At 43.4% G+C, this 22,441-nt stretch overlaps 1 protein-coding gene across 1 annotated transcript in view; it reads right to left on the minus strand.

Moving 5' to 3' along the window:
• MAP3K1 (mitogen-activated protein kinase kinase kinase 1) overlaps positions 1-22,441 on the minus strand; it is a 212,254-nt gene that overhangs the window by 64,696 nt on the left and 125,117 nt on the right. Inside the window, exons 12-13 of the mRNA XM_033957630.1 lie at positions 17,679-18,945; positions 3,042-3,194 (exon numbers count right to left, since the gene is read on the minus strand). Of these exons, the coding sequence (XP_033813521.1) occupies positions 3,042-3,194; positions 17,679-18,945 (1,420 nt within the window). The remainder of the gene's footprint in view (positions 1-3,041; positions 3,195-17,678; positions 18,946-22,441) is intronic.

Below are 22,441 nucleotides of genomic sequence, written 5' to 3' on the forward strand. Positions count from 1 at the left end.
CTATGAGTGGCGAGAGCAGCGCTGGGCATTTAGCGCAGCTCCCTGTGCTAAAAACTGCTATCGTGGTTTAGTAAAAAGGGAGGGGGGTATATTTGTCTATTTTTGTATGGTTGTTACTGAGGTGATAGTGCATAGAGTCATCTGCTTTGACCTCTTTGAAAAACCCTGGAATAGGAATGATAATTAACATTTTCTATGCGTACAGTGTGCTGTGTTTTTTTTTAAATTTTATTGTTGGTAGATCATTTTGACTTGGTCATTTAAAAAGTAGCTCGCAAGCCCAAAAAGTATGGGCACCCCTGGTCTAGATTGTGTGGTGAACTATGCCAAAGGTCAGCTTGTCCCTGGAGTACCCTAGGGTCTGCTTTGATACCAAGAAGGGGGCTGTTTTCATTACACCATAAGTGAAGGGAAAGTTTCAGGCTCAAAAGGGGGAGTTTTGTGTACAAAGAGTTCCCTGGGCCAGGAACTACTTTTAAGTTCCACAGGTCAAGGCAGCAATGCAGGGTTAAGGGTTCACATTTCCTTATTCTCAGGAATTTGAGGACTGACTCCTGCTCTTGTCAGATATACAAAGCAAGATGCTTTCTTATGGATATCTGGATCGTCTTCACAAAGGAGTTCTTAGAATCTAGATCCTCCTGATCGGGTGGTTGTCACTAATGGAAATCTGGAGGTTTGGAGGACCCAATGCCTCAGGTGAATTGCACAGGTGCTTTGGTTGAAGAAAAACACTGGGGACTGCTTAGAAAAAAGGTTCATTCACCTAGATTTGCAGCAATTTCTCCTGTTGTTACAGGAAAAGGCGATTCCAGTTATGTCTGACAATGGGACACAGAGGCCTATCTCAACAAGCAGGATAGGATTAGGAGTGATACAATAGTGCAGAAATCAGCTGGATATTTATTATTTATGACTTGATATACCAATAAGCAGCTGGGCAGAACTCAGTCTCTTAGTGGAGGATGTACAAGTGGATTTTCTCAGCTGTCATTCTCTGAACCTAGAGGAGTGGAAGTTATGCCTTCAGCCTTTCAGCTCCTTGTAGAACACTGCAAACCACAACTCTTTGATTTGATGGTGACATGGAAGAATGCAAAGTATCCTCTCCATCTGTAGAAAGGAGTTTGGATCAGTAGGGACTAATGTATTGGTACAACTTTGGCCTTAACAAGAGCCTCTAATCAGCAGAGTCCTTCAAAAGGCAGAAAAGCACTCATTTATAGTCATTTTAGTGGCTCTGGATTGCTCTGCTGCCCCTGAACACAAACCCAATCTGTTTGTTGGCAAGTCTTCCAGTCCCCTTTTCAAGGGGTTAGGGTTCAGATGTAATAAAACATATAGATCCTTTATGGCTTAAGGCTTGGCCCTCGAGAGGTGATGCTTGAAGCACTAGGACTACTAGGCGTTGGTCACTACTACCTTTTTCAAAGCCTGCAGAAGTTCTACATTCCTAATATGCATCCATGTGCAGCAAATTTTTAAATGCTGGTGTTCAGAGCATAGTTGATCTCTTTGGCATACTGAAATGTCAATCTATTATAGTATTTCTGCAAGAAGGTCTTTATCAAGGAGTAGCTTTTAATTCTTCTATGGCTTACATGGCAGTTCTGTCTTCTTTCAGTTGGATGTTATATGCTTCTTGCAGGGAGATTTGCATGTCGCTGCAAGATGTACTGCTGCATTAGGATCTTAACCAGAGGCAGTGTATATTCTTAACCAGAAGATGGCTCCAGAAGGACTGTCTGCTCATTTGACAAGACCTCAGGCAACTTCCTGGGGGAAAGCCCAGGCAGTAACTAGTTGTAACTGCACCAGAAGTAATAGAGCCTTTGACAGAGCAAGTATTACAGGAACCTTACTCTAATTCCATCAGATTAATCCCATTCAAGAGAAAAGTATATTATTGCTACTGTAAGAAATATCTAAAAGAAGGTGAATTCTCTATGTCATTTTTCTAATGAGATAAACTGCTGTAAGCAACAACATGGCAGAACAACCGCTTAATGTGCTGCTAACTAAAAGTGAGATTAAGCAGCACTCGTTGGGCATGAGCCCACTTATCCAACAATTTTTTCTTGCTCTAGCTTCTCCTTCACAGCACGTAGAAAATGCTGATCATCATAATGCAGAACTCTGAAGAAGCCTTTCCCCAGATTCTGGATAATAACACCGTAACAGAATAAAAAAGTGAAGAAGAAAATACAAACAAACAAAAGAGATACTAAATACAAAAAAATAAGAAAGTTGCTGAAATTACCATCCCATGTTCAATGAAACTGGCAAACTACTTTACAGGGCCTTACTTAGAATTGCTGCCTATAACTTGTTTTCATAGTGTCTCGCAAACTTTCTTGAGCCAGGGCAAACTAAAGGTAGTGGCCACAGCTTGAGGCATCCAGAAGTGTGCAGACATCGCTTTGATGACATCACACACATGCATTACATCATCACGTCGACGTCCGAGCATGCAGAGGCCCTCCAGATGGGCCCTGAGACGCCAATAGGGGGTGCCAGCAGGGAAGAGGGCTGGAGAAAAGGAGAGGCACTGGTGCCAGCTGATTGCCTACAGCAGTGTTTCTCAACTACTTCAAGCTAAGTACCCCCTAAATCTAACAAATATCAACTGAGTACCCCAACCACAGACCTCCCTAGGCCCACCCAAGCTCTGCCCCAGATCCCCTTACTAATTGTAATGCAATTTTTTTCCATTCATTTTTCATATACACACAGCAGATATAAATTCTCAAAACTGACATATTTCAATCACTATATTGAAAATAAAATAATTTTACCTACGAGCGATCCTCTGCAGGCTGCTGTAATTAGCTTTAAAGGTGAGACCAGGAGACCAGTGGGGAAGCTGGAGGACGCTAAAGAGAAGGGGGAAGCATGCAGGCCTTCGGCAAATCGGGCAGCACTGGCGCTGTACCCCGTAGGGAAGTCAGCTGGCAGGCGCCTCTCTTCCTCCTAAGTGTGCCGTGACACACTTGGAATCTCAGGAGGCACACAGTTTGAGATACACTGATATAGACATTTACCTGTTTAACTGCCATTAAGGTTCCAGTTCCTACATCTTGAGCTTGGTAACAAGAAGAAAATGCTCCTAGGCCTATTTGTTGTCCTTTGAGCCATTCTGTATCTTCTCTGTATGGATGTTTTGCTTTGGTATGTCCAGGAAGAGTCTCAGGAGTCTAAAAATAAAAAAAATATTTATTTAAAATAAATGTATATTACATGAAAAGCTTGATTTACAAATGAACAATGATGGCAAACCAACTCTTGGAAGCAGAAGTGCATCCAATATCATAGGGAAGCTTCTTCTACAAGTTTAATACTATGACATGGAGGTACAAAATATATTTAAAAAATTACATCTTTGCAGAATTCAAAACTTCCTCTTCCTTTCCTTTAAGAAGGGTAAGAAGCAGAGACAGTCATGGATGTGTCATGCTCAACCCTGACTATCCAAATAGTTTGGAGTCAGGCTTACTCAAACAGTGGCAATAGCATAGGCTAACGAGACGAGAACTGAAAGTGGTGCCAACATCTGCATTGCCATGTGCCTACCTATGTTAACTTTAAGTCCTATTAAAAAAAATCATTCCTGACTATGCTGCTGGTCTGAGGTCAATAACACCCCTCAGCTTTAAATACATAAGAGGGATATATCGAAGTAATAGAAAAGTGGGCATAACCTTTTTTTATTATGTTAAGACAAGCAGGCAGCATATTCTCATTGCCGAAGGGTTAGAAAATAAGGTTTGCCTTTTTGCAGATGATACCAAGATTTGTAACAGAGTGGACACCCCGTAGCGAGTGGAAAACATGAAAAAGGATCTGCAAAAGTTAGAAGGATGGTCTAAGGTCTGGCAACTAAAATTCAATGCAAAGAAGTGCAGAGTGATGCATTTGGGGCTACAAATCTGTTTGGATCGAATGTCAGAACAGCTGATTGGAAGCTCTGTGAGGTTTGGTTCGACCCAAGTAATAAGCAAGAGCATGCTTACGGTTTCAATGTTTGGAGTGTGGCTTCCCCAAGATAAGAATGTGGCCTTGGAAAGAAGATGGGGAGAACTATAGACTGGTCCAGATGAAATTCTGAGATGACTTTCGGGAGGAACTTCAGATGAGTGTGAAGAACCATCCTACCTTGGTAGAGTGATGAATAAGGTGGATCTGACACAAGCGCTTGAAGTTCACAGACTCAATGCGCAGATGTGATGCAGATTAGGAAGACCACTTTCCAAGTCAGAAACTTGAGAGATGAAGATGAGAGTGGCTCAAATGGAGGTTTCATCAGAGTGGAAAGTATAACATTAAGATCCCAGCAACTGAAGGAGGCTTGACTGGTTGTTTGATATGAAAAAGGCCTTTCATGGATCTGGAAACTGGAGGATGTGCCGATAATGGCTTTTTATCCAGAAGTGCATGATGGGGCACTATGACAATCATGGTTGCCTCTTCTTGATAAAATTTGAACAAGGTCTTCCCGATTAGAGGTATTGGAGAGAAAGCATATAGAAATTTGTCTGTCCAGTCCAGGAGGAAGGCAGAAGACTCCAAGTAATTGGGAATGTAGATTCTAGAATAGAAGACTGGAAGTTTGTGATTGTGAGGAGAAGCAAAGAGAACCACTTCTGGAGTCTCCAATTCCACAGATATTTGATGTAACACAGTTGAGGTGAATGACAGCTTGTGAGGTTGTAGGAGTCTGCTCAACTTGTCTGTTAGGACATTCCGTTTCCCTGTGAGATAAACTGATTTGAGTAATATGTTGCGTGGAATCACCCAGGACCAAACTCTGAACACTTTTTGGCAAAGGGAGCAAGATCCTGTGCCTCCATGTTTGTTCACATAGTACATGGTTATTTGGTTGTCCATTCAAATGAGTACTACTAGATTGAGGTGATCTTGGAATGTGCACAGAACATTTTGGATTGCTCAAAGTTTAAGGAGATTGATAGGAAGAGATTTCTTTTGAGGATTCCAGCTGCCTTGAGTATGGAGACCGTCGACTGAGCATGGAAGCATTCGTCGTCAATATTTTTTGATGTGATGGAATGTGGAAAAGAAGGCCTCTGAACAGATTTATTTGCAATAACCACCACTGAAGTGATTGACGAAGTGTTGAGGTCACGTGCAGTCATTGGGATAGCTTGTCGGTGGCTTGAGACCATTGAGTTGAGAGTGCCCACTGAGGTTTTCTGAGATGTAGATGGGAAATGAAGCGACATGAACTGTAGATGTCATGTGGTCTAGAACAGTGTTCTTCAACCTTTTTACACCCGTGGACCGGCAGAAATAAAAGAATTATTTTTGGACCGGCAAACTACTAGGACTAAAATTTAAAAACCCCGTTTACGCCCCATCTCCGCGAGCTTGGTCCCCACAAACCATCTGATCCCATCTGCACAAGCCGCAATTATGATTTTACATTGAACGTATTTTATTAAAGTATAAAAAGAAACAATATTCTGAACAATTGTGATTTTATAAATACAAATATAAAGAGCACGGACCAACAAAACCCCTGTCTCCCCTCCCCTTCACATATATCCCCTCTACTATCAAGAAAACCGAAACAAGCCAAGTTATTATAGAATGCTACATAGAAATATCATGCTAACAGAATACTGCAGTCCCCAGTTATGTCTCTAGCAGGATATATATTTTAAATCTGATATATTCTAATGACAAAATAGAAATAGAATTATTTTTTTCTACCTTTTGTTATCTCTGGTTTCTGCTTTCATCTTCTTTTCACTCTTTTCCTTCCAGCATCTGCCCTATCTCTTCAATCCAGCATCTGCCCGTTCCATCCAATGTCTGGCCTCTTCCCCTTCCATATGTATCTGACTTCTTTCTATGCCCCACTTCCCTGTCCATCCAGCCTGTTCCTCCTCTCTCCTTTTTACATCATTCAGTCCAGCTTCACTGCCTTCTTCATTTTTATCTCTCCTACACCAGATCTAGCATCTTTATCCCTCTCTCATTTCTTTGCTGACCCCCTTTCCAGCATTAATGTCTCTCTACTTTCTCATTCCTCTCTCTCCCCTTTCCCTCATCTGATCTCTCCATTCCACCCTGACCCCCTTCCCCTCCTGTAATCTCCCTGCCAGCTGTTTCCTTCCTTTTTATTTTCTCCCTTCCCTCCTTCCTTTTTTTCCTTCTCCCTTCCCTCCTCCCTCTATCCAACATTAACTCTTCCCATCCCTTTCCCTCCTCCCCTCCCAGCAGCATCTCTCCTTCTTCTTCCTTCCCTCCTCCCTCTATCCAGCATTAACTCTCTTCCTATCCCTTTCCCTCCTCCCCTTCCAGCAGCATCTCTCCTTCTTCTCCCTTCCCTCCTCCCTCTATCCAACATTAACTCTCTTCCCATCCCTTTCCCTCCTCCCCTCCCAGCATCTCTCCTTCTTCTCCCTTCCCTCCTCCCTCTATCCAGCATTAACTCTCTTCCCATCCCTTTCCCTCCTCCCCTCCCAGCATCTCTCTTTCTTATCCCTTCCCTCCTCCCTCTATCCAACATTAACTCTCTTCCCATCCCTTTCCCTCCTCCCCTCCCAGCAGCATCTCTCCTTCTAACTCTCTCAAGTCCAGTAACAGCTCTCCCTTTATCCAGCAGCTTCCCAGCCTCCTACAGTGGCTTTCTCCCCTTCCAGCAGCTCTCAGTAATTGCCTGCAGGAAGTTGCCGGTAAATCACTGCCCTAGCAAGTAGGAGAGCTGATGGGAGGGGAGACAGCCACTGTGAAGGCTCCCCAGGATCTTGCTCGCACACGCTGACCATCTCCCTCCACCTGCACCTGAATCTGCAGCTCTCTCCGTTCTAATCGCAACTTCCCCGCGGCCCTCTTCAGCAACTCGGCAGAGGCGGCGATCAAGACAGGCTGCCGACATCGGGACCTTCACTCTCTGAGTCCCGCTTATTTTGTTTCAACTTCCTGTTTCCAAACAGGCGAGACTCACAGAGGGAAGGCTCCGACGTCGGCAGCCTGTCTTGATCGCCTGAGGCTGGGAGGAACATTAGTCAGCAGGAACTGCAGTCGGCAGGAAATTTAACTGCCGACTTGATCTCGCCGGCCCTGTGCGGACTGGCAGAAATTTTCCGTGGACCGGCGGTTGAAGAACTGTGGTCTAGAAGACGCACCAAAGTGTTGAGCCTCTGTGGTAGAAAGGCATGAGCTTGTATAGTGTCTAGAAAGCTGGAGCGAATAGAGGTAAACCATGAGTACGTCCTCCAACAGATAGATTGAGAAGCGACAAATCACCGGGTCCAGACGGAATCCACCCACGGGTGCTAAAAGAACTGAGAAAGGAAATAGCAGAAACACTCCGGCAAATATGTAACCTATCCTTGAAAACTGGGGAGATCCCGGAGGACTGGAAAATAGCAAATGTCACGTCTATCTTTAAGAAGGGATCGAGAGGTGACCCGGGAAACTACAGGCCGGTGAGCTTGACTTCGGTTCCGGGAAAGATGATGGAAGCACTGATCAAGGACAGCATCTACGAGCACATAGAAAAGAATGGGCAGATGAGGGCGAGCCAGCATGGCTTCTGCAAGGGAAGGTCATGCCTCACGAACTTACTACACTTCTTTGAGGAAATAAACAGCCAGATGGACAAAGGGGAACCCATAGACATCATTTACCTCGACTTCCAAAAAGCCTTCGACAAAGTACCCCACAAACGGCTGCTTAAGAAGCTGTGGAACCACGGGGTGGAGGGGGATGTACACCGATGGATTAAACACTGGTTGGCGGGCAGAAAACAGAGGGTTGGAGTAAAGGACCAATACTCAGACTGGCAATGGGTCACGAGCGGAGTTCCGCAGGGGTCGGTGTTGGGACCGCTCCTGTTCAACATATTTATAAACAATCTGGAGACGGGGACGAAATGTGAGGTTATCAAATTTGCGGATGACACCAAACTCTGCAGCAGGGTTAGAACCACGGAAGACTGTGAAGACCTGCAAAGGGACCTAACGAAGCTGGAAGAGTGGGCGAAAAAGTGGCAGATGTGTTTTAATATAGAGAAATGCAAGGTCATGCATGTTGGGAAAAAGAACCCGATGTTCAGCTATGCAATGGGGGGATCATTGCTAGGGGTAAGCAACCTTGAAAGAGACCTGGGGGTGATGATGGATACAACAATGAAAGCATCAGCACAATGTGCGACAGCCTCAAAGAAAGCCAACAGAATGCTGGGTATCATCAAGAAGGGTATCACGACCAGGATGAAGGAAGTCATCATGCCGCTGTATTGTGCAATGGTACGCCCGCATCTGGAGTACTGTGTCCAGTATTGGTCGCCGTACCTCAAGAAGGACATGGCAATACTTGAGGGGGTCCAGAGAAAAGCGATGAAAATGATAAGAGGTATGGAAAACTTTTCATATGCCGACAGGCTGGAAAAGCTTGGGTTTTTCTCCCTGGAAAAGCGGAGACTTAGAGGAGACATGATAGAAACTTTTAAGATCCTGAAAGGCATAGATAAGGTAGATAGGGATAGATTCTTCAGACTGTGGGGAACAACAAATACAAGGGGGCTTTCGGAGAAACTGAAAGGGGACAGGTTTAGAACCAATGCCAGGAAGTTCTTCTTCACCCAGAGGGTGGTGGACACATGGAACGCACTCCCGGAGGCTGTGATTGAACAGAACACAATACAGGGATTCAAAGTGGGTTTAAGGATAAGGGAATTAAGGATAAGGGGATTAAGGGGTACAGATAGAAGTAGTGATAGGTTATAGGATGAGTTCAGGGACCACTGACAAGTCATGGACCTGATGGGTCGCGCGGGTGCGGACTGCTGGGTGCGATGGACCTCTGGTCTGACCCAGCGGAGGCAACTTCTTATGTTCTTAAGTGCTTCAATGAACTCTAGAATTTGAGTGGGTTGGAGATGGGATTTCTTGTGATTGACTGAAAAAATGAGAAGTTTAAGAAGACATATAGTTGAATCCATGGCTAGAAGAGCTTTTTGATCAACCAGTTGTCCAGATAAGGGAACAAGTGAAAGCCACAAAAAAAGAGTGTTGCAGCCACTACAACTAAACATTTTGTGAATACTCTGTATGCTGACGTAGACCAAATGGAAACACCATGTATTGGAAGTGGCATGTGCCTACTTGAAAGCAAAGATATTTCCTGTGGGTTGGGAGGATGGGAATGTGTGTGTAGGTTTCTTTGAGATATAAAGAGCAGAGCCAGTCATTTTTCTCCAATAATGGTAACAGGGTTCCCAGAGAGATCATGCAAAATTTCTCCTTCACTAAGTATTTGTTGAGAGCGTGGAGATCCAGAATTGGATAGTCCTCTGGTCTTTTTTTATATGAAGAAATACTTGAAATATAACCCTCGGCCTCTCTCCTGCAGAGGTACTTGTTCAATGGCATTGAGCTGGAGGAGAATCAAGAGCTTCTGGTGAAGGAGGGTGGTCTGATGGGAATTGAAAGAAGACTGCTCTTGGAGGTCTTTTATGGAGGCAAAAGGGCATAACCCTGTCTCACTACCTAGAAGACACAGTGATCTGTTATAAGGGTCCAACGTTGGTAGAAGTGAATGAGACAACATCCTATAGGAAGAGTTTGAGGAATAGGCTGTATGATGCTGCATAAGCTCTCTTGGATGAAGTCAAAAAGACTGCTGAGATTTTTGTTGAGACTGAGTCTGTGATTTCTGAGACATTTGTTGTCTCTGGCATCACTGTGGAGGAGCTCTGGAAGACGTGGATTATAATAATAATAATAATAACTTTATTCTTATATACCGCCAACAATCTTGCGACTTCTAGGCGGTTTACAATAAAAGAAACTGTAAATACAATCAAGTGAAACTTTACGAACAGCTAATTAAAGAGTATAGCAGTGTATATTTCGTACAACGAATTAGATAATATAGCAGTGTACATCTGATAACTTTAATAATGTTAACGTCAGTTTGTGTGGTGCAAGGCCAGGAAGTGCCAAGTTGTTTACACAGAAGTAGAATATTCCGTAAGTTCATAGAGTGATCATATTTAGCGATTGGGGGTTGGGGTTAGCAGTTTGCACGTTCAGGTATGTGGTGATGTTATGAGGGGGGTTGATGTTCCGGTTCGTTACCTAGGTATTTCAAGAATAGGTAAGTTTTTAGGTGTTTCCTGAATTCTTCATAGTTGTTTGTGTGCATAATTAATTTTTCTAGGTCTTTACCCCATATGGCTGCTTGATATGATAGCAATTGTTGATGGTGTCTCTTATATTTGCACCCTTTAGCTGGTGGGGAGACAAATTTCAGGTGTGTTTTTCTTTCATGTCTGTTGGTTGGGAATGAGAAGAGGTCTGTAATGTATTTTGGGGCTAGACCATTTAATACTTTGAAGCAGAGACATCCTAGCTTGAACTTCGTGCGCGCCTCCATCGGTAGCCAGTGTAGGAGTCGGTAGGAAGGGGTTATGTGATCGGACTTCTTAAGCCCGAAAATCATCCTGACTGCTGCATTTTGTATCATTTGTAGTCTTTGCATTTGCTTCTGGGGGATTGTCAGATGGGTGATGTTGCAATAGTCCAGGTGGTTTAGTATTAGGGATTGTACTAGAATTCTGAAAGCTGAAGTGTGGAAGTACGCCTTAATGGACTTAAGTTTCCAGAGAGTGAAAAACCCTCTTTTGATTAAGGAGTCTATGTGGTCTTTCATGGTTAGTCCTTGGTCTAGTATTACTCCTAGAATCTTCATCGTTGGTTGAATGGGGTAGTTTAGATTGTTAACGTGTAATGGTATTGTCGTATTCTGTGCGTGTGGCGAGGCTATGAAGAATTTAGTTTTTTCTGAATTGAGCTTCAGTTTGAAATCTGTGGTCCATTGATCCATCGTATTTAGCGCTTCAGTTACTGTGGGGGTGATTTCAGAGGGGGATGTTGTAAACGGGATTATGATTGTGAAGTCGTCTGCATAACTGAATACTTTTATGCCTCGCTGGGTTAGCTTCGTTCCTAGTGAAGCTATATAGACGTTGAAGAGTAGTGGGGATAGTGGGGACCCCTGTGGAACGCCTGATGGGTTTCTCCATGTTTTAGAGAGGTTGTAATTGAAGTGAACTTGATAGGTGCGGGTCATAAGGAAACCTCGGAACCAGTCCAGCACTTTGCCTCCTATGCCGATTGAATCTAGACATTGTAGTAATTTTTTGTGATCTACCAAGTCGAAGGCTGAGCTCATGTCGAATTGCATCACTAAGGCTTTGTGGCCCTTACTAAATAAGTTACGGAGGTAATCTAAGATTGCTGCTATCACCATCTCAGTACTGAACAGGGGTCTGAAGCCTGACTGGGTTTCATGTAGCAGTGAGAACCGATCTAGGTAGTCCATCAGTTGGGTTTGTACCAAGCCTTCCATTATTTTTACGAAAAATGGGATAGATGCTACTGGTCTATAGTTGGTTGCTGAAGTTAGGGGTAGTTTATGATTTTTTGGGATTGGGGTGATTATAATGTGACCGTTTTTTGATAGGAATTTTCCATTTTTGAAATTGTTGGACATATGAGTCCATAGTGTTATCTTAAAGTCTAAAGGGGCTGCTTTCATTATGTTGGGTGGACAGGGATCTAGGATGCAGTTTGATGTGGTATATTTGTTGTAGAGTTTTATAAAGTTATTCCATTCTAGGTCCTGAAAGGAGTTCCAATACATGTCCACTGGTGTTTCGTTTTCGTGTATGTTTGCTATTTGCTGTTCATCTGTGTTATTTGTTGGGCAGTTGTTCCTTAGGTTCACAATTTTTGAGTTAAAGTGTTGTGCTAGTTCGTCTGCTGATGGAAGTTTTATGTCGTGCGTTGATTGACTGTGGCGTGTGGTGTCAAATAGATTTTTTACTAGATTGAACAATTCATGAGTGTTAATTCCTTTTGCACTTGTGTTGGATGTGTATATTTTGGATGAGTAGAATTTTTTCCTTTTTTCTTTTATCAGTTGTTTATATTCCTTTATGTTTGATCTCCAATTATTCCTGTCGGATATTTCACCTGATTTGTTCCAGATCCTTTCTAATCGTCGTATTGATTGTTTCATTTTTTGTAGTTCGGAGTCGAACCAGTTGTTATATTTATTTGAGCGGTTTGTTCTGTTTTGTTTGGGAGCTATTTTGTCTAAGATAGTTGTGCTTGTTTTTGACCATTGTTCCCAGAATTCACCTTCTTCATTCATCTCCTCGCGCGCTTCGTAGTGGGCCCAGTATTCCTCTGGGTTAATGTGGCCCCTTGTGAGATGTTCTTTTTTTATCCTTGGGTGGATTAGAGAATGACATGGGAAAAAAATCTGTCCCCGTCACTGCCCCGTCCCTGGCCCACCGTCCCCTTCACCGCCCCGTCACCACCATTTCCTTCACCGCCCTGTCACCATCCCCGCAGCATCCATATAAGCCTTAGTACTGCAATATTTAGCTATTCCTTCCTTATAAATCAAAGTTGTGGCTGATGAACTAGAGAAAGAGATGTTCAGCTGGCAGGGCTTTGTTTATAAATTTTTTATTAACACAACTAATATACTACTTTATCCTAAAGCAAAAATAAATAAATAAATAGAATTTTTTTTTCTACCTTTGTTGTCTGGTTTCTGCTTTCCTCATTTTCTCATTCAATTCCTTCCATTCACTGTGTGTCTTCTCTCTGCGTCTTCCATTTGCTGTTACTGTGCCTCTCCCTTCACCCCCCCCCAATTGGTCTAGCACCCATCTTCTTCCCTCCGCTCCCCCATAGTCTGGCATCTGTCTTCTTCCCTTCCAGTGTCTTCTCCCCACTCTGACTTCCACATTTCCCTTCAGGGTCTGTTCCTCTCTACCCTCCTTCAATGTCTGCTCTATTCCTTTCCACCACCACCCTTCCCTTCCTCCTTTACCATCTGTTCCTTTCTACCACCCTTCAGATCCTCTTGCGCGGCCTATCTATCTACCTCCCTCCCTCTTACTTTCGTGGCACTTTACATTGTAAAGCCGCTGGAGCCTGCGAGCCCGGTCCCCAAACAATCTCGCTTCTGTGTTTTTATTTTCCCCATTTATAATATCTCCCCTATGTATCTGGCATTGCCCCCCTCCCCCCCCCGTGTCCATATACCATCCCCATGGCATGTCCCCTTTATGTCTCTGTCCCTATGCCCCATGCACTAATTTCCCCTCTTTCTGTTACCTTCCTGTGTCCAGATTTCCCCTATCTTCCTCTTCCACACCAATGTATCTCTTCTCTTCAACCCCATCTAGCTTCTTTCCCTCTTTCTTCCCCTCCCCCATGCTTCCAGCATCTGGCTCATCTGCCTTTCCTCCCCTTTCTTTCCTGCTGTGGGTTTCTTTATCTCCCTCTTCATCCCCTTTGCCCAGAATCTCTTTCCCTTTCATCCCTTCCTTCCTAGTGTGAGCCGAATTGTCCACCAAAACCTTGTTTCCCATGAAAATCTTCTCCAAGCGGGCTACAGCGTCCCAGATAGAATCTAAAGTAACATGGGGAGGTTTAACCAGGGGTGTAAAAGGCTGCTCACCAATATCCTGCCGATTATCTAGTTTCTCATTCCTGGGGCTCTCTCCGTGCAACTCTTCTACTCCTCTTACAGCACCTTCGAGCGCCAAATGGAGCTCAGAATCTGCTCCCATATTGTCTCCCAGCTCTCTGGTTTCTCCTCTTACGCTCCGGATACTCCCCTCCTCCGTTGAAAAAAACGCCGCGCAGAACACAGACTGCTGATTCATCGATTGTTCCGGCAGCATCACCATGCCTGGGTCAGAGGGTGGAAGTCTATCCTCCGGGCTCAGAGTAACATTGAGCTCAGGTAAGGCCGCCCTTTCGCCAGCACCCGCTCCGGGGATATGCGCTGATTGGACCACAAACTTCTCAATGGTGGAGAGGACTCGGAGGGGTAAGTCCTTACCTTCTCCTTTCTCTTACCCATCTTCTATGCTTTTCAAAGCTATATAGCAAAGAAAAATAAGTTCCTAGTGATAGCCTTTCTCAGCGTGACTGCCAGCGAGACGCCATCTTAAATCCTCTCCCGGACCGTGCGATCCTTGATTGCCTCACTGCGGAGACAAGACCATTCACCGCCTTTTTAGCTCATTCCCCAGATGGAGGCAATACAGACGATGTAGATGTTGAACACGGTGTCGATACCTGCACCAGTACTGACAGTGAAGATGATCTTTGGGCATTGGCAGAGTCAGTGGGCATCCTTAATGTTCCTGAGGTTTCTCCAAATACTTGTTCAAATTGGTGCTGATGACCTCTTCTGCAGTTTCAAGCAGCACAGACAAGAATCAGGCCAGTGTTGCAGACCTAGATACAGGACACATCAGCTGTGTGGGTCAGTTACCGAAATGGTCCCGTTGCACCAAATACACCACTTGAAGCCACTGGAAGGCCTGGACATCAAGAGAAAAACCACCAACGCAAAATCAAAATAGATGTAATACTGAAAAAAGGTTGATGCTCCCAGCCTGAAAACAGACTGAGATGAGCCTGAAGGCTCCAAATGGGAAAAAAAAAAAAATCTGTAAAATTTAGAAAAAATTTACCAAAGTCAAGGAAAAAGAAAGGTAAATGAAACCATGAAGACAAGATAAACAATGAATGGAAAGTCATTAGTAATAGTTTGACATGCTGGCAAAAAACACAGCTTCTCAGCTCTGCAGAAAACTGAGAACTGATGGTCCCTTGAACCCCATGTCAGGCAGGAAGGCACTGGTGCATATACAGTACGAGTGGTCTTGAGACTTTAGTCTTTCAAAATGACAGTACATTTTTGCACTATCTGTACCAGGCTCTGTGGATGATGTCACCCACATGTGAAAATATGCTGCCTGCTTGTCCTAGGATAAATCTAAATAACCTCAAAAATTAGATCCAGAGTGGCTTTCTTCAAGTACAGCAAAAGGACATGTTTCTGTTCAGAAAGTACAGTTACTTACTGTAACAAGTGTTATCCGGGTACAGCAGGCAGATATTTTCACATGTGGGTGACATCCATGAAGTCCGGTATAGACAGTGAAAAGTGCACCATCAATTTAAGCTTTGCAAAAATTCGAGACTGCCTGCACCATGCACACACGAATGCCTTCCCGCCTGACGTTGGCTCGTGGTTCCTCAGTTCCATAAGCAAACTAAGAAGCTAACCAGGGGAGGTGGGAGGGATGTGAGAATATCTGCTTCCTGTCCCCAGATAACACCTATTACGGTAAATAACTGTGCTTTATCCTAGGACAAGCAGGCAGCATATTCTCACATGTGGGACTTACTGAAATGGGATGGATGGAGAGTTGGCTATTAGGAAGAAAATAAATTCTGTAATACTGTTTGGCCGAAATGACCATTTCATCTGGAATAGGATTCTAGACAGTAGTGAGATGTGAATGAATGAACTGAGGACCAAGTAGTCGCTTTACAAATATCTTCAATGGGAATGGAATGTAAGAAAGTTACTGATGCTGCCATAGCTTGGACCTTGTGTGCTGTAACATGACCCTCAAGCTGCAGCCCAGCTTGAGCATAGCAGAAGGAAATGCAGGCTGAAAACCATATGGAAATAGTTCATTTGGTTACAAGCAGGCCCAATCTGTTAGGGTCAAAGGAGATGAAAAGTTGAAGTGATCTTGAGTAACGTCGAGAAGGTGGTGAGCCGGTTCCATGCGATGCTCACTATGATCTAGAGCAGGGGTGTCAAAGTCCCTCCTCGAGGGCCGCAATCCAGTTGGGTTTTCAGGATTTCCCCAATGAATATGCATGAGATCTATTAGCATATAATGAAAGCAGTGCATGCAAATATATCTCATACATATTCATTGGGGAAATCCTGAAAACTCGACTGGATTACGGCCCTCAAGGAGGGACTTTGACACCCCTAATCTAGAGGACTTTGACACCCCTGATCTAGAGGAAGTGAAGACCTGGGTGGCTTAGTCCTTTGTATGTAGTAAGCCAAGGCACATTTACAGTCCAAAGTGGGAAGAGCTGTTTCTCCAAGATGACAATGAGGCTTTGGGAAAAATACTGGAAGCACAATGGATTGATTCAGGTGAAATTACGTGACTACTTTAGGGAAGAAGACTAATAGCACTGAAGTGAACTCTGACCGAAGTAGTCTTAAGTCCAGAGTTGGATAAATGGAGAAGATTGTCCAACACTGAAGGAAGAGAAGAGGAGGAAGCATCTAGGTCAGGGAGATTACACCACAAAATGAAGCGGGCCCATTGTGTTGATAGCATTGCTGAGAAGAAGGCTTTTTGGCCAAATTGATTTCCAAAATAGTAATATGAATGGACAATAAAATAAAAGATGATCTAATGTCCCCGCTTCTAGATGACAATGCCAGCATCTATTAGAGCTATCAATTCTATGTAAACGAACAGGGGTCCAAAAGGCTCTATGTAAAAGAAAAAACCATGTTTGTCTCTTAGATGCTGATATTGTACACCTTAACCTCCAAGACCAAAGTCGTGGCCATTGAGATGCATTAATCTGATGCTTAATCTCAATGCTCCAAATGTCTCTTAGACCATTTTTTTTTTTTTTTGGAAGCAGCCATAATGGCTTGGACTGAGTCAGAAAGATTAAAATTTGCTGAAGTCAGACCAAGAGGTACCAAGCTGTTAGGTGCAGAGATTGCAGATTGGGATTCAAAAGAGACGGACTTCTTGGCTCTGCGGAAAACTGAGAACTGAGGAGACACGCCATGTGCTGGGCAGGAAGGCACTCGCGCATGCGCGGTGCGGCAGACTCGAAACTTCTGAGTTTCTTCAAGCAAGTCTGCTTGCGAGGCTGTCCGCAACCAGGCTCCGTGGATGACATCACCCACATGTAAGAATAGGCTGCCTGCTTGTCCTGGGATAAATATTTTATCTGATACCCATATTCTGGATATTAAATTGTGACCTATTTAACAAAAAGAACACTACTGAGCAAATTATATCATTGATGAATTAAGCTCACTGGCTATATATTAGGACTTCAAGCACTTTTTACTGTTTCTATTTACAATTCAAAAGCATCAACATGAGCAAGGATAACACACTACTGCTTCCACAAACACAGAATGAAGTGCATAAGAGGATACATTCTGAAGTACTTGGGCATCTTTTATATGGTTAACCAATGTTAACCTGTACAAATCACCCATCTCTAACTGGAATTTTTGCATCCTAAAAAGGCACACTTTTATAATGCTCATACTTTGGGCAACATAGGAAAGTAGTATTCTAGAAGTATGCATGCAAACTACATGTGAATAGTCATTAAAAAAAAAAACCTAGTCCAGTGTACATGTCAGGCATGCCACTAATGCAGTGAGCTGTGCACTATCACTCTAAAGGACATAAGAGGTGTGTGCCTACTGTTGGCTGCATAAGAACAGAATACTGAAACAATGTGTTGGCCCTGTGTTTGAAAATCAGCTTGTTTGAAGCAAGCTTAAAATCGAAGAACGGAAAACTGGCCGCAGATACTGTTTTATCAATGAGATTACCAAGTGAAGCAGCTCTCATGTTATCCTACCCATAAAAAACTTTAAAATGGAGAGACAATTTCAGTCTGATTGTTCATTTTCTAGTTAATTTGCTATAACAGCCTGTAATCCACTAGCACAGGCAGCTCATAACTTCAGTCACAAATTTATATACATATTGGAACAAACAGATTTACATAAAATATAAAAGTAGTACTCACATCCTGCTGAATGATGATGATATCTTCTCCATTTTCTACCTGTAACTGAGGAACCACTGGTAGGGCATCCTGAGATGCTGACATTTCCATGGCAATGGCCAATGCTTCTTCCTCTTCGGCTTCCATCTTTTCTTTGCACTTCTGGTTATGGCTGACATCATCTTTGTAGGTGTCATCACTTCCTGCTCGTTCAGGAGAAAGAACTGCAACTTCTGACTTGAATGTGACTGTGCTATCACTTGTAGGCATGGAAGCCTCCAGCAGATCCTCAATACTGGAATTAAGCTCTGTATTGATATCCAGATGACAATTTTCCTCCACCGGTGTGAAGACTGTTTCATCACTTGGGATAACTGCATTACTGCCCCCATTACCTTCACAATGGGAGAGACTCAGATTAAGAGTTAAATTACTCTTTAAGGCATCTCCCTGTTTGATGATGCCACCTGAAACAGGTCGTGATGGCTTTGGCCTGTGTATGTGATCAGATGGTACAGGCCTTGCCTGGGTAAAAACAGGGGAGAGATTATCAGATTCTTTATTTTCTGTAGAGCTTTTCTGAATTGGGAGAGAAAGTTTTCGTTGGGTCTGAGGAGATGCAGAAGCTAATTTGCAGGGAGTAAATCCCTGAGGTCTAGGTTTAAGAATATCTGTTTCAGTTCCAGCTGGCACAGATGGGATTGAAAGAGAGGAAAGGGTTGGGAATAATACCTGGGAATGAGCAGATGATGGAGAATTCAAACACTGACTGTGCGGTCTGCGTTTCATCTGAATGGCTGGCTTTGGTTGCTCTCTGGGTACTGAAGATGGAGGAACTCCTATACCAATACTTGCCAGCGTATCAGCAATGTCCTCATGGCTGGCACTTAGCTTCATATCAACTGGTCTTTTCCCTGATTTCCCCAATAATTGGACTGTATTATCAGGGGAGTTATTTGCTGTCCTTTCAGGAGAGTTGGTTGGCACTAAAGGTTCTACAAAACTATTATGCCTATCTACAGAAGAATGAAAATCCTCCAAGCCCAGTTGAATGGCTTCTGCAATGTCCATTTCTTCAGCAATCGCCATTAAACGGCGACGCATCCGTGTGTAATGAGTTGAACTAGTTACGCTCAACATATCCAACAGTTTGACATATACCTGGGGTACACGTGCAACCATTCTTGCTGCACTCAGGAACACCCTGCGTGAAAGCTTACCGACCATTGAATGGGAATTGTCAATAGACTGCAAAGCAAAATTCAAGAGAGCCAGTAGCTTCTTGTACCTGTTCAGAAGAAATAAAGACTCATTAAGATTTTAATTCATATAGTAGTAATTATTTTCAATCAAACTAATTTTTACAAGATTATTAAAAGATTCAGTATTCCATATCATAAAGAAGAGATACATTAACCACTTTGGGCTAAAAAGGCAATGTATGAATGTAAAGATAAGATTAATTTTTCTTTTAGAAATCATTTAGTACTTATCAAAGTTCTCAGTTTGATACTACAGTAAGTGAAAGCCTTCATCTATGCACAGCAAAACCAATACAAGACCAGCTTTTACAAACTGATACGCCCTCTTTAAAATCCAAATGAATGTATCTGTTAGTAACAAATTTGGAAAAAGAGTACAGTGACATAAGTAATTTTAGAAAGCCAGCCAGTCCTGGAAAGATTCACCACTGTTTAAGATCTCTATCTCCATTTGAAGATAATGGCTTTCACTGTGGTTGGGTGGAGTCCTGAAGCTTTGAAAATGGCTTTGTAACCATTTCCAGACTGATATATTTCAACAACTTCTTTTCTCATTTCTTCTCTAATTTCCTTTGATCGTGGCATAGCATCTTGTAGAGACTTTGTGGATACTATTTCACTCTCATGGTAAGGCTCACTATACAAGTACAGCCAAACCTCGGTTTGCGAGTAACGCGGTTTGCGAGTGTTTTGCAAGACGAGCAAAACACTCCAGTAAACTTTTGTCTTGCAAACCGAGCGCCGTTCCTATAAACGAGCACTTACAGCTGCAGGCAGCACAGCTTCAAGGAGATGCTTCTTCCGTCCACTAGCCTTCTGCACCATGTTGGAGAACCCCCCAATCTCATGTAGCCGAGTGCCGTCCCACATGCGTGTTATGTATAAACACGCACGTCAATGACACATCGATGTTGTGCTTGTTTATACGTAACGCACATGTGGGATGGCACTCAGCTATGTGGGCTTGAGGTTCTCCAACGTGGTGCGGAAGGAACTTGGTGCAGAAGCGGCATCTCCCTGAAGCGGCACAGGGTTGCGCGCGGCTGGCCACCTACAAACTATAGCACTCGTTAGGTACCCACCTCTGGGCCACCCCTCGCTACTTCCTCCCAGTTCCTTAGCACCTTTTGGGTTGTGGAATGAATTGTCTGCATAGCCATTTTTTTCTATGAGGAACTTTGCTTTGATATACGAGTACTTTTGATTACGAGCATGCTTTTGAAACAAATTATGCTCGTAAACCAAGGTACCACTGTATAGTGAAGTTTAGATACAATAGGACTGGCTGCAATCAAACCTGGTTGTGTTCATTCAGATTAGTTATCAATTAAATTTGGTCAACTGGTTGACTGAATAGCTAAGGGAGCAGTTACTTTTTCACAAAACATAACTTTATTTTTCTATACGCCTTAATCAAAAGAATTCTAGACGGGTAATGTGGGCTTTGGTTAACTGTTCCTTAAAGTTATAGTTTAATAACACTCTCATGTTTACTCAGGTTCCCTTTATGTAGTATTTCACTTAGTTTAAATTTCAGAAACCATTCAGTGAGACATATATCAATAATAGAGGAAATTGAGAGGTGGTAAATACTTTTATCAAGGGCATTTTGAAAACTTATTCAGGAAGTCACAAAACATCATAGAACATCTAAAAAGAAAATAAAAGAACTGCAGGCGTCTCTTAACCTCAGCTACAGTCAGTGTTCAGGATGCCACAATAAAAAAAGACTGGGCAAAAATGGGATTCATGTGAGAGCAGCGAAGTGGAGACTACTGCCATCTATGAGTATCATCAATGCTCACCACACATTTGTTAAAAACTTTGATAATCTACAATCCTTCTGAGATAATGAGCCAAAAGTGGAACTCTTTGGACAACACAGATCCCATTAAGTCTGGTATAAAGCAAATACAGCATTCCACAGTAGAAATCTACTGTAGCAGCACTTAATTTTTGAAAGGGCGACTATGAAAAAAATAAGGAAAATGGTTAAAAAGAAGCTAAAAAGGATTGATGGCATAGGTTAGTACTGTAAACCAGGCGTAGTTGTGATTTAAAAATACCACCGTGGAAGCCCAGACCAGATGTATTCCACGTATTAATAAAAGTGGAAAGAGGAGGAAACGAGAGCTGGAATGGCTGAAAGGTGATGAGAAATAGGTTATTAGAGCAAAAAACAAACCAACCATCCTTTAAAGAATGGAAAAAGGATCCAAATGAAGAAAATAAGAGACATAACCACTGGCAAGTTAGATGCAAAGCATTGATAAAGAAAGATAGCATGAGTGACATTGCCGAAGGGTTAGAAGGAAAAGTTTGCCTTTTTGAGGATGATACCAAGATTTGTAACAGAGTAGGCACTAGTGCTGCCTGATTCAGAAAAAAAATTTCTATTTGATTCAGCCTATTGATTCGATTTTCCTGCCCAATTGGGTGGTTTTTTTTTCCAAACATCCTGGTGGGTTTATTTTATAGTCTCTTCACCCCTTTTATAGCCTCTTCACCCTCTTTGCCCTCTCCTACCCACACTGGTCTTTTGGTGTAGACAAAATAAACAAACAAAAAGCACAGTTACTTACCGTAACAGGTGTTATCCAGGGACAGCAGGCAGATATTCTTAACGTATGGGTGACGTCACTGACGGAGCCCCGGTACGGACCTTTTTAACTAGAAAGTTTTAGTTGGCCGCACGCGCATGCGCGAGTGCCTTCCCGCCCGACGGAGGAGTGCGTGGTCCCCAGTTAAGATAAGCCAGCTAAGAAGCCAACCCGGGGAGGGGGGTGGGACGTAAGAATATCTGCCTGCTGTCCCTGGATAACACCTGTTACGGTAAGTAACTGTGCTTTATCCCAGGACAAGCAGGCAGCATATTCTTAACGTATGGGTGACCTCCAAGCTAACAGAGAGGGAGGAGGGATGGTTGGCCATTAGGAAAATAAATTTTGTAACACAGATTGGCCGAAGTGTCCATCCCATCTGGAGAAGGCATCCAGACAGTAGTGAGTAGTGAACGTGTGAACTGAGGACCAAGTGGCAGCCTTGCAGATTTCCTCGATGGGCGTGGAGCGGAGGAAAGCCACAGAAGCAGCCATAGCTCTGACCCTGTGGGCAGTGACAGCACCTTCCAGTGAGAGACCGGCCCGAGCATAACAGAACGCAATGCAGGCAGCAAGCCAGTTGGAAAGCGTCCGTTTAGAGACAGGACGACCTAGACGGTTAGGATCGAAGGTCAGAAAGAGCTGAGGAGACGAGCGGTGAGCCCTGGTACGGTCAAGGTAGTATGCAAGGGCACGCTTACAATCCAGCGTGTGTAACGCCTGTTCCCCAGGATGGGAATGGGGCTTAGGGAAGAAGACAGGCAATACAATGGACTGGTTGAGGTGGAAGTCCGAGACCACCTTAGGCAGAAATTTAGGATGGGTACGCAGAACCACCTTATCATGGTGAAAAACAGTGAAAGGTGGGTCGGCAACCAGTGCATGCAGCTCACTAACCCTCCTGGCAGAGGTGATGGCAATG

This window comes from Geotrypetes seraphini, chromosome 1, assembly GCF_902459505.1.
Source record: "Geotrypetes seraphini chromosome 1, aGeoSer1.1, whole genome shotgun sequence".
NCBI classification, from domain to species: domain Eukaryota; kingdom Metazoa; phylum Chordata; class Amphibia; order Gymnophiona; family Dermophiidae; genus Geotrypetes; species Geotrypetes seraphini.